General features: G+C 40.2%; 1 protein-coding gene across 1 annotated transcript in view; it reads left to right on the top strand.

Moving 5' to 3' along the window:
• Positions 1 to 12680, top strand: part of ADAM9 (ADAM metallopeptidase domain 9) — a 101385-nt gene that overhangs the window by 15730 nt on the left and 72975 nt on the right. Inside the window, exon 4 of the mRNA XM_060001458.1 lies at positions 11160 to 11238. Within this exon, the coding sequence (XP_059857441.1) occupies positions 11160 to 11238 (79 nt within the window). The remainder of the gene's footprint in view (positions 1 to 11159; positions 11239 to 12680) is intronic.

Below are 12680 nucleotides of genomic sequence, written 5' to 3'. Positions count from 1 at the left end.
CTCCATCTGTTGGTATCGTCTTTAATTTCTTTCATCAGTATCTTATAGTTTTCTGCATACTGGTCTTTTGTCTCCTTAGGTAGGTTTATTCCTAGGTTTATTATTCTTTTTGTTGCAATGGTAAATGGGAGTGTTTCTTTAATTTCTCTTTCAGATTTTTCATCATTAGTGTATAGGAATGCAAGATATTTCTGTGCATCAATTTTGTATCCTGCTATTTTACCAAATTCATTGATTAGCTCTAGTAGTTTTCTGGTAGCATCTTTAGGATTCTCTATGTATAGTATCATGTCGTCTGCAAACAGTGATAGCTTTACATCTTCTTTTCCAACTTGGATTCCTTTTATTTCTTTTTCGTCTCTGATTGCTGTGGCTAAAACTTCCAAAACTGTGTTGAATAACGATGGTGAGAGTGGACAACCTTGTCTTGTCCCTGTTCTTAGAGGAAATGGTTTCAGTTTTTCACCATTGAGAACGATGTTGGCTGTGGGTTTGTCATATATGGCCTTTATTATATTGAGGTAAGTTCCCTCTATGCCTACCTTCTGGAGGGTTTTTATCATAAATAGGTGTTCAATTTTGTCGAAAGTTTTTTCTGCATCTATTAAGATGATCATATGGTTTTTCTCCTTCAGTTTGTTAATATGGTTTGTCACATTGATTGATTTGCGTATATTGAAGTATCCTTCCTGGGATAAACCCCACTTGATCATGGTGTATGATCCTTTTAGTGTTCTGTTGGATTCTGTTTGTTAGTATTTTGTTGAGGATTTTTGCATCTATGTTCCTCAGTGATATTGGCCTGTAGTTTTCTTTCTTTGTGACATCTTTGTCTGGTTTTGGTATCAGGGTGATGGTGGCCTCGTAGAATGAGTTGGGGAGTGTTCCTCCCTCTGGCATATTTTGGAAGAGTTTGAGAAGGATGGGTGTTAGCTCTTCTCTAAATATTTGATAGAATTCACCTGTGGAGCCATCTGGTCCTGGGCTCTTGTTTGTTGGAAAATTTCTAATCACAGTTTCAATTTCAGTGCTTGTGATTGTTCTGTTTATATTTTCTATTTCTTCCCTGTTCAGTCTCAGAAGGTTGTGCTTTTCTAACAATTTGTCCATTTTTTCCAGGTTGTCACCTTATTGGCATATAGTTGCTTGCAGTAATCTCTCATGATCCTTTGTATTTCTGCAGTGTCTGTTGTTACTTCTCCTTTTTTATTTCTAATTCTGTTGATTTGAGTCTTGTCCCTTTTTTTCTTGGAGAGTGTGTCTAGTGATTTATCAATTTTGTTTCTCTTCTCAAAGAACCAGCTTTGAGTTTTATTGATCTTTGCTATCATTTCCTTCATTGCTTTTTCATTTATTTCTCATCTGATCTTTATGATTTCTTCCCTTCTGCTAACTTAGGGATTTTTTTTGTTCTTCTTTCTCTAATTGCTTTAGGTGCAAGGTTAGGTTGTTTATTTGAGATTTTTCTTGTTTCTTGAGGTAGGATTGTATTGCCATAAACTTCCCTCTTAGAACTGCTTTTGCTGCATCCCATAGGTTTTGGGTCGTCGTGTTTTCATTGTCATTTTTGTCTAGGTAGTTGTTGATTTCCTCTTTGATTTCTTCAGTGATCTCTTGGTTATTTAGTAATGTATTGTTTAGCCTCCATGTGTTTGGTATTTTTTTACAGATTTTTTCCTGTAATTGATATCTAGTCTCATAGCATTGTGCTTGCAAAAGATACTTCATATGATTTCAATATTCTTAAATTTACCAAGGGTTGATCTGTGACCCAAGATATGATTTATCCTGGAGAATGTTCCATGAGCACTTGAGAAGAAAGTGTATTCTGATTTTTCTGGATGAAATGTCCTATAAATATCAATTAAGTCCATCTTGTTTAATGTGTCATTTAAAGTTTGTGTTTCCTTAATTTATTTTCATTTTGGATAATCTGTCCATTGGTGAAAGTGGGGTGTTAAAGTCCCCTACTATTATTGTGTTACTGTTGATTTCCTCTTTTATGGCCATTAGCATTTGCCATATCTTCCAGGTCACGTATCCGTTCTTCTGCCTCAGTTATTCTGCTATTGATTCCTTGCAGAGAATTTTTAATTTCATTTATTGTGTTGCTCATCATTGTTTGTTTGCTCTTTAGTTCTTCTAAGTCCTTGTTAAACGTTTCTTGTATTTTCTCCATTCTATTTCCAAGATTTTGGATCACCTTTACTATCATTACTCTGAATTATTTTTCCCGTAGACTGCCTATTTCCTCTTCATGTGTTTGGTCTGGTGGGGTTTTAGCTTGCTCCTCCTTCTGCTGCTCCTTTCTATGTCTTATGTTGTTTAATTTACTGTGTTTGGGGTCTCCTTTTTTCAGGCTCCAGGCTCATAATTCCTGTTGCTTTTGTTTCCTGCCCCCAGTGGGTGAGGTTGGTTCAGTGGGTTGTGTAGGCTTCCTGGTGGAGGGGACTGGTGCCTGTGTTCTGGTGGGTTGGGCTGTATCTTGTCTTTCTGGTGGGCAGCACCTCGTCCGGTGGCGTGTTTTGGGGTGTCTGTGAACTTAGTAGGATTTTAGGCAGCCTCTCTGCTAATGGGTGGGGTTGTGTTCCTGTCTTGCTAGTTGTTTGGCATGGGGTGTCCAGCACTGGAGTTTACTGGCTGTTGGGTGGAGCTGGGTCATAGCATTGAGACGGAGATCTCTGGGAGAGCTCTCGCCATTTGATATGATGTGGGGCTGGGAGGTCTCTTGTGGTTCAGTGTCCTGAATTTGCCTCTCCCACCCAGAGGCTCAGGCCTGACATCAGGCTGGAGCACCAAGACCCTGTCAGCCACACGGCTCAGAAGAAAAGGGAGAAAAAATAAAAATTAAATAAATAATAATTTAAAAAAATTATTGTAAAAAATAATAATAGTTTAAAAAAAAAAGAAAAGAGCAACCAAACAAACAGATTCACCAATGATAACAAATGCTAAACAGTAAGCTGAGATAAACATAAAAATCGGAAAGAAGTCAATCGCAGACAGCAAACCCCAAGTCTACAGTTGCTCCCAAAGTGCACCGCCACAATTTTGGGATGATCGTTGTCTATTCAGGTATTCCACAGATGCAGGGTATATCAAGTTGATTGTGGGGATTTAATCTGCTGTTCCTGAGGCTGCACAAAGAAATTTCCTTTTCTCTTCTTTGTTCACACAGCTCATGGGTTCAGCTTTGGTTTTGGCCCCGCCTCTGTGTGTAGGTTGCTCCCAGGCATCTGTTCCCACCCAGACAGGAGGGGGTTAAAGCAGCGGCTGTTTAGGGGGCTCTTGCTCATTCAGGTGGGGGGGTGGGAGGGGTACAGTAGTTATAATTGGAATGGGGGGCGAGCCTGTGGTGGCAGAGGCCGACGTGACGTTGCAACAGCCTGGGGCATGCCGTGTGTTCTCCTGGGGAAGTTGTCCCTGGATCACGGGACCCTGGCAGTGGCGGGCTGCACAGGCTCCTTGGGGGCATGTGGATAGTGACCTGTGCTCGCACACAGGCTTCTTGGTGGCTGCAGCAGCAGCGTTAGCGTTTCATGCCCATCTCTGGGGTCCAAGCTGATAGCCGCGGCTCGCGCCCATCTCTGGAGCTCGTTTAGGCAGTGCTCTGAATCCCCTCTCCTCGCACACCCCGAAACAATGGTCTCTTGCCTCTTAGGCAGGTCCAGACCTTTTCCCGGACTCCCTCCCGGCTAGCTGTGGCACACTAGCCCCCTTCAGGCTGTGTTCAGGCAGCCAACCCCAGTCCTCTCCCTGGGATCTGACCTCTGAAGCCCGAGCCTCAGCTCCCAGCCGCCACCTGCCCCGGCAGGCGAGCAGAAAAGCCTCTCGGCCTGGTGAGTGCCGGTTGGCACTGATCCTCTGTGCGTGAATCTCTCCGCTTTGCCCTCTGCACCCCTGTTGCTGCGCTCTCCTCCATAGCTCTGAAGCTTCATCTCTACCAGTGAAGAGGCTTCCTAGTGTGTGGAAACTTTTCCTCCTTCACAGCGCCCTCCCAGAGGTGCAGGTCCCGTCCCTATTCTTTTGCCTCTGTTTTTTCTTTTTTCTTTTGCCCTACCCAGGTACGTGGGGAGTTTCTTGCCTTTTGGGAAGTCTGAGATCTTCTGCCAGCGTTCAGTACGTGTTCTGTAGGAGTTGTTCCACATGTAGATGTATTTCTGATGTATTTGTGGGGAGGAAGGTGATCTCCACGTCTTACTCCTCCACCATCTTGAAGGTCCCCCCTATGCTTCTTGAATTAGTGGGCAAATGTACTTTTCCAGGCATTTGTTAAGAGGAGCCAGGTCTTTGAATATCTTTGAAAGGCAGTCATCAAAGCTAATGATCACTAGCGAAAAAGAGTTAGGGTAGATAGCCTATTATTATGGCTATCAATGAACGGGGGACTCTGTTTGAGTGAGCGCTTATTTTTTTCCTCCCAGGGCTTCTGCAATGGCAGTCTTAACCTTTTTTGGTCATGAATCCCTTGCTGAAAGACATGAAGCCTCCTTGCAGAGGGATGGACATAATTACTTCTGTTGGGTTATTGGGCAGGGACTGTGGGTTGTGGGGCCACCTTTTCTCTGCCTGTGCTCAACAACTTTAAACATAAACTAAAAGGGTGAGTTAGATAGGAGGTCAAAATACCACTTTTATTATTGATGAGGGCTGGGTTAGAGGATTTACCATAGAATGAGAGCCTGATGGACCTGCCAGTCCTGAACCCTGGATTAGGCAGATTCATCCACTCACGTCAGCCTGCACGGTGGCAGGCCTGCTCCTGGAGGAGCGTGGCAAAATCTGTGCTCCCACTGGCAGGCAGTGACTTCCAAGGAAGAGGAAGGGCAGAGCAAAGCCAAGTACCATCTCCAGTTTATTCTTTTTAAATTCACCACCAGAGGGAGCAAAGAGTGTGTATGTGTTGGGGAGAGAGGGGACAGACAGGGCGGTGACTGAACAGGGTTGGATAATGGAAAGGACTCAAAACTCCACGGGCTACTCCGAAGCTCACTCAAGGAAACTTTCATAAAGGTAAAGGGTACAGGACATCAGGACAAAGAAAGCAGAGGAGATCATCAAGGAGTTTGAACACTTCCAGACGGACCCCCCCAGGGTCCTTTTTCAGTTGCACAGATGTGCTTTGTCTTCAGATTACAAACCACTGAGATATGACTGAAGCATCATCTTTTCAGGGTAGCCCTTTTCACATGTTTACCGAAGGGGTCTTTTATACTATATTGGTCACGTGGCTAAAGTCAGGCTGTGTAACTGATTAAACTGCACGTAAACCATCGATCTCTCCATCTCTTAAACAGTCTAGACAGTCTGAGCCTGGAGTTTAGAAGGTTAAGGGTTACTTCATAAACCACTAGCTGGCACCCTGCATCCATGCCTTGTCCATAAGCCTTGGAGATGAGTATACTGCTCCTCCATTGCTGCTGCAAATGACACAGGTCCTTTGCTTGACCAGACTTTGGTCAGGCTACTGAACTTTCCCCTGGGTGCATGTCTACACTTCCTTGGAAAATCCAGTTTTAGCAAGAACCCTGCTAAGTGAGTTTAGCAAGAACCCCCCACCCTCAACATCTGATCAAATTCCTCATCTTCTGCCATCCCCTCGGGTGATGTCTGGTCACCGTGGCCTGTCTTCAGTAAGAATCCGTGAGTCTGTTTAGCCAGAGCTTCCTTCACCGTGGTGTTTCATCTTAGTAATTTTCCATCCACTGACCCCCACCCTGCTCATTGGGTACAAATTCCCACCTGCCCATGCTGTGCTTGGAGTTGAGTCTGATCTCTATCCCTCACTGTAAAATGCCATTGCAGTGGTCCTGAATAAGGTTAGCCTCACCATCTTTAACACGTGTCACTGAATATTTTTTTCTCTGACAGTCATGGCGCCATGACTCGTATAGGATCAGATTCATCACTGGACCCCCCGACCTCTCACTCTGGACCCTAAGTATGCACCTTGACTGACTGATCGGGGATCCATTGGTGACTCTGACTCCTGAACCATTGCTCCAGACAAACATCTGTTGAAGCTGACTTGATTTTTACAGTTTTGAGTATACCCTCCGAAGCTGGGTTAGAGTCCCAGGCTTCTTTCGACAGGTACCTCCTGGGCTGGAAGGTCTTCCTGGCTCCGTGTTCTGAATGGGGATTACTCCCTGATGTCCTGGGCTGCAGCTTCTTCCTTCCTGACTCTGTGTGAAGTCTCTCTGTTCTCTCTTTTGGATCTGGCTTCTCCCTTTGGAACTTCTCAGCCAACTAAACCACCTCTTCTCACATCCTGCTGACTCTCTGCTATGCCAGCTCTGTCTGCTTCTGTTCTTGTTGGCATGTTTTGCTGAGGATAATTTGGAACTTTGTTGGCGTCTTTTGGAAACTTGAGATCTCCCCAGATTGACTGCTCTAATACTGCTCCCTCCCTGTTGCTTCTGCTCCTCCGTCCTCCTCTTACCACCATCAATCTTTCCCCCAGTTCCCTTGGATCCTTTGATATGTCCCACTTCAGACCGCCACCTCCTCCATCCCTCTGTGCACACCCGTCAGACTTTCCTCTCCCACTGCAGCCCCTCAGCTCCGCACAGCCACTTCCATTTTTGGTCCCTTGCCATCCATCGGGGGCTCTCAAGAAACTCAGGTAGCCTTGAAAGCAGCTACCTGAGTCTGAAAAGAAGAACAAAAGGCTATTTGGAAATAGAACTGAATGATTTGTCCACTCACATGGGCTTTGGAAACATCCAGACAGCAGTTAGATGTCTCTTCAGTCTGTTGCCTAAAATTTAGACCACAGCAAAGGAAGATTACGTATCACGGCAAGAGAAAATCTTAAAAGTCTCCTCCAGAAGTATTGGTAGGCAGGTGACCTTAACTTGTTTTATTTGCCAGAGACAATTCAGATGAAAATACGAAGTGGAGATAAACAAATAAGATTGTATTGCTGTTTTACTGACTCACGGCTAAAATTTTAAAATGAAAACTCTTAAGTTCTCTATTTGTGTCTGTATGTTTATGTATTTCTATATATATGTATGTTATAGGTGTGTGATAGTTTCCTACCTCTGGATGGTATTATCACATTAATTTATAAAATCCCTTAAAGAGTTCTATTCAAATTGGTTTAGAGATAAATGAGCACTTAGATAAATTATGTTCTTAAAACTCTCAGGAATACAGAAACTAACCCAAGTTTTTTTAAGTTCACATGATCTTGAATAATCTTTTTGCTAGTTCTTATATTGTTGATACAGTTGTTGATAAATTGACAACTTCAGTGGTGTCGGCTTTAAATATGTAATGCAGATATGCAATTTTTTCCACCTATGTTTACTATTCAAATAAGCTTATGTTATCTCTACCAGATATTTAAGATTATAAATTATAAATCAACCCTTAGGACAAAATGTATAATAAAAAGGAATTGCTTGATGTCAAGCATGGCAGTTAAAAAAAAAGAGACAAGAACCATAAATATATAATTTTTTGTTCTTCGCTTTTGTGATTTTTTTTTTGATACTTGCGTGACTTGTCAACAAGAAAAACAACTTAAGAATGGATGGCTAGCTTTGTTTAATTAATGGCTCATGAAATTTTCATGAGTAATTCAAGTATAATTGTTCAGAACAAGTAAATTAAATAGATGTAAGTGGACTAAAAGTTTATAAATGAACTTTTCAATGGTAATTATGTTTTATGCCTCCTGAAAAATAGTTTCAAACATTTTTTTCATAACTTGAAACCTTAAAGCTATATGAAGTTAAGTCAAAGATGGGTAATCATTGACTACATAATTTCCAAATAAGATAAAATATTGAAATATTAATTGCCGAAGAGAAATTTAATTTTATTTACTTTTGGCGTCTTGTTTTCATATGGTATAGAGAAGCTAAATATATTTAGGTCTGTTAGTAAGCATGAGGAATTGTACTGTGAAAAAGACACATCTCTAGAAATTATGAAATAATGTATTCATTGTTACAGAATGATAGTATGTAGCAGACAGTTTGCAATTGCCTGCTTCCTAGTTTTTACTGAAAATTAGAGTTACTAATGATTAAAAAATCTAATCAATATAAATAAATGAAACCACTAGGAATAATAAGGGTAAAGAAAACAAACTGTATACAGGAAAATATAAGGTGTATTTTTGATAAGGAAGGGTATGAAAGGTATGTTTTGCTAAGGGTAAGAGAGGATAATTTTGTCCCAAAGTAGAATGAATGGTTGTTCCAGAATGAGAAAGAAGAAAAATGTAGGACAAAAACTGAGTGATGTAAGAAAATTTCTAAAGAAAGTTTGTGGAAAAGGGACCTTGGAAAAGGAATCTTTCCTTGTGTGGTCAAAACTGGCTACTATTGGATGGATTTATTTGTAAGGTTTTTTGGTTTGTTTGTTTGTTTAATTTGCCTTAGTATTAATAGTACACTGATACAAAACCAGAATTTGGTTTTCTTTCTCTGTTAAAACACAAGGTTTTCTTAGATTATTGGTTTCCTCTTAATAGGAAATGGTAAAAAAGGTTGTTTTCTTTACATTTAAGTAATCAGCTTGGGAGGATAAGATTTTGTGTTTTAAGATAATTTCCAGTGTGTCTTGTGTTTATCAGGTCTTTGATTATTTCAGAAAACCAGATCTTCTCAATATTAAGAAAGCTAAGAGTTTTTTGTTTTTTTTTTTAATAACTGGGTAACTTTCTGTATGTGCCTTTGAAATCTTTTAATTGTGACTTTGGTTAAATGGACAGCTAAGTGTTGTTTCACAGTGACACCTGTGATCCAATTTAGTCAAGTGTTCAAACCTTTTGGCATTTTTGACAATTTCCCCAAATCAAATTCTAAGTGGAGTCTCTTTGACCCCAAACTAACTTTGATATTTCCAAAATGGCCCTTGGAAAATCTCAAAGGATTTGTCTCCTTATGAAAAGAGAGATGTTGAACTAATCAGGTTTATTTGATGTGTTAACGCATCTTATATTCACGGCAGTATAGTTATTTGCATAAGTTCAGTCAAAATCTATCCTCCTTGTAACACAAAGCAATTGGAAACCTTTCTTATATTACCAAGACTTTGATTGTAATGTCATATTTGGGAATGATGTGTACTGAATCAGATATGACCAGATAGCTCTAAGGATCTAAGGTTGACTTTAAGAAGGCAATGTTTATACAGCTCCCCTTGGAAGAACCATCCTGTTCCTGGCTTACAGGGTTTCCTGCCTTACAGGTGAGTAAGGAAGGTCACTTCTGGCAGGCCCAGGAACCTCAGGATGTTTGGGGAACCTTCAGAAGAGAGGAATTCACCCAAATCTATAGGTATTGCAGTCAGATCTGGTGGCAAGTTTTTGACTTGGCTTCTTAGCCTTGAGAGGGAATGCTCCAGCAAAGCAAACTCAAACAAGGTACTATGTGGTCAATCACTGTTTTTGCTGTACTTATGTAAATAACCAGGCCAAATTTAATGAGACCAAACTTCCTTGCAAACAAATTAGTCTTACTTTATCTTTCACAGAAATGGGTGTGACTGTAGAGAGAATGTGCTTTTTTGTTTGTTTCAATGGAAAACTATAGTGAACTGTTGCTGCTTTCATCTTGCACATTTTGCCAGCTTTACCAAATCCTGAATTCTTCTAGTTTCCTCCTGTATCTGGCTACAACTCTCTAAGTTCACATTTCCAAATTTTGTCCTTTCTGACTTGGAATCATTGACAACTAAAACTGCCCTTTTCCTGAAACTCTGTAAGCTGCAGCTGGAAGACTTGATAGAAACTTCAAAAAAAAATGATTACAATAGATCATGTATGGGCGAGCTTCATGCCTCCTGCTGTGTGGACCTCTCAGGAAATTCATCAGAATACCTGATGCTATCACCAGTGACATTGAAACTGCAAACTAGGAAAATGTGTCAGGTGGCCAGTGCCAACCTCAGTCTAACACCTGAAGATGCTCTAAGCTCAAGTCTAAAAAATCTTGATGGCTTCCTCCTGGACTTAGAAACTGGGTTTCTAACTACTAATCTTTGTTTTTCTTTTATTTTTCATAGCAACTCCCCTCATTAAATGCCTGACTGCCAGCACCACCCAGCAAATATCCTCTACTATCAGGTTCCAATAGATGATTCAGCTGGTCTGTAATGAACAAAAGACAACTGAATGAGGAAATGGACTTGTATTATTCAGAGGAAAGAAGAATGTCTTTTCTTTCCTTGAACAAGCAGGGAGACTAACAAAGATTCTTTACTTGACCAAACTTTAGTCAGGTTCCTGAACCTTCTCCTAGGTCCAGCAGTGTAGTTTGTTGTAAAATCTAGTTTTAGCAAGAACTTCCCCCTGCCCCCCATATCTGATCATTCTGGATGTCTGATCAGGTTCTTTATCTTCCACTCCCCTTCCCCGCCCAGTGATGTCTGATCACCCTGGCCTGTCCTCAGCAAGAATCTGTTAGGTTAGTTTAGCCAGAATGTCCCTCACCCCTGTTGTTTCCTCATAGTAATTTTCCATCCACTGACCCTCACCATGCTCCTTGGTTATAAATTCCCACTTCCCCGTGCTGTATTTGGAGTTGAGCCTGGTCTTTCTCCCCACCGCCCTGTAAAATCCCTTTGCAGTGGTTCCTATACTTATGTCGATAATAAAGTCTGCCTTACCATCTTCAACAAGCATCACTGGATATCTTTTCATTGACAAAGCTAACCCTATTTTGCACGTGTGGTTTCCACTATCAGTCTACCTTAACATGGAAGGAAGCTTCAGGAATCAGCAATGATTGGTTCCTCTAACAGCTGACACAGATTTTGCCCCCGTACTTAGGAGGTCAAGGAGCGCTGCTTCTTTATATAGGACATTTAAAAGAGGGTAAAATCATTTATTTTCTTCCAGAAATATGGTGTACTATATAACCTAATTTATACTTTTCCTGTGAGATGTATCAGAAAACTTTAAGGATGTTACGTATGTTTTATGCAACCAGCATTTTGTGACCGTGAGGACAACGCATGATTTCAGATGCAGGTCCCTTCATGAGCTTTTAGTTTTATAGTAGCTCCTTCTTTGAATAACAATTTATCAGGTGAAAGTTTTTATTTCTGCTCATCTCTTCTGGGATAATGCCTTATAAGTTGTGTCCTTAGTTGCAAATAGATAAAATAATTTTAAATGGTGTGTTTTATTCCTCTTGCAGGGACCTTTTACCCAAAGATTTTGTAGTTTATACCTACAACAAGGAAGGGGCTCTGATCTCTGACTACCCTGATATACAGGTAATATATTTTCCTCCTGACCCTATAGCAGAATTTAAAACAATTATAATTTTAAAGTGCGTTCTCTTCAGGTACTCAGGACTGTTACCTTGTGCTTCCCCAAGGACCTCTTTTGATATTATTATATATGGCATTGTCCTGGGGTGGGAGTGTGAGTGCATTGACATAAATTAAACATAAATTAAACAATTAAACATAAATTAAACAGTATTTATTGACATAAAATTACCTTACGGCTCTCCTGGTTCTCCATGGTCAAGTGATTTTTAAAAGAGCAGGAAAATAATCTTCTATTGAATGATAATCCTTAGAGATTATGAAGGGGAAAAGTCTGATTTATTTTTTTATTTTTTATTTTATTTATTTTGCTGAAAATGGATACCTCTTAAAGTACATCTTACTTCCTTATTAAACCATTTGACTTGCCATTAGTACGTAGTAAAGAACAAACACTTGTTTCCTATTATACGTTCTGATTTTTTGCTGAAAACAATTATTTTCTTAAGAATTGTGGTCCTTTTTGCATCAGAGAACAGAGTTTTCCTGAGGACAGAACTGGCCAGGAATACTTGAAATAATTGGCAGATGTCAACTTTGCTTTATGTGTTATTTAATTAGAGCATAAATATTTCGAATTTTAGTTGGTAAGAGTGTCTTAAAGTCCCTTTTGGCAGTTAGGTATTATATATTATTATTTTTTGCTATAGTTTTCATGAGAAATCTTTGTTACCATTAAACATGTATTATTTTTCCCCTGAGCTTTGTTATGTTTTGCTAGGTGGAATTGTTTATGTTAGTTTTGCACTTTTGCAGCTCTCTTCAAATAAATAGAAGGCAAAACCTTTATTTTATTTTATTTATTTATTTTTAACATCTTTATTGGAGTATAATTGCTTTACAATGTTGTGTTAGTTTCTGCTGTATAACAAAGTGAATCAGCTATACATATACAAATGTCCCCATATCCCCTCCCTCTTGTGTCTCCCTCTCACCCTCCCTATCCCACCCCTCTAGGTGGTCACAAAGCACTGAGCTGAACTCCCTGTGCTATGCGGCTGCTTCCCACTAGCTAGTTATTTTACATTTGGTAGTGTATATATGTCAATGCCACTCTCTCACTTCGTCCCAGCTTACCTTTCCCCCTACCTGTGTCCTCAAGTCCATTCTCTATGTCTGTGACTTTATTCCTGTCCTGCCCCTAGGTTCATCAGAACCATTTGTTTTTTAGACTCCATATATATGTGTTAGCATACGGTATTTGTTTTTCTGTTTCTGACTTACTTCACTCTGTATGACAGACTCTAGGTCCATCCACCTCACTACAAATAACTCAATTTCATTTCTTTTTCTGGCTGAGTAATATTCCATTGTATATATGTGCTACATCTTCTTTATCCACTCATCTGTCAATGGACATTTAGGTTGCTTCCATGTGCTGGCTA

Source organism: Delphinus delphis, chromosome 21 (assembly GCF_949987515.2).
Source record: "Delphinus delphis chromosome 21, mDelDel1.2, whole genome shotgun sequence".
NCBI classification, from domain to species: domain Eukaryota; kingdom Metazoa; phylum Chordata; class Mammalia; order Artiodactyla; family Delphinidae; genus Delphinus; species Delphinus delphis.
Note: the sequence above shows the minus strand (reverse complement) of the source record. Positions and strands in the feature narration are given on the sequence as shown.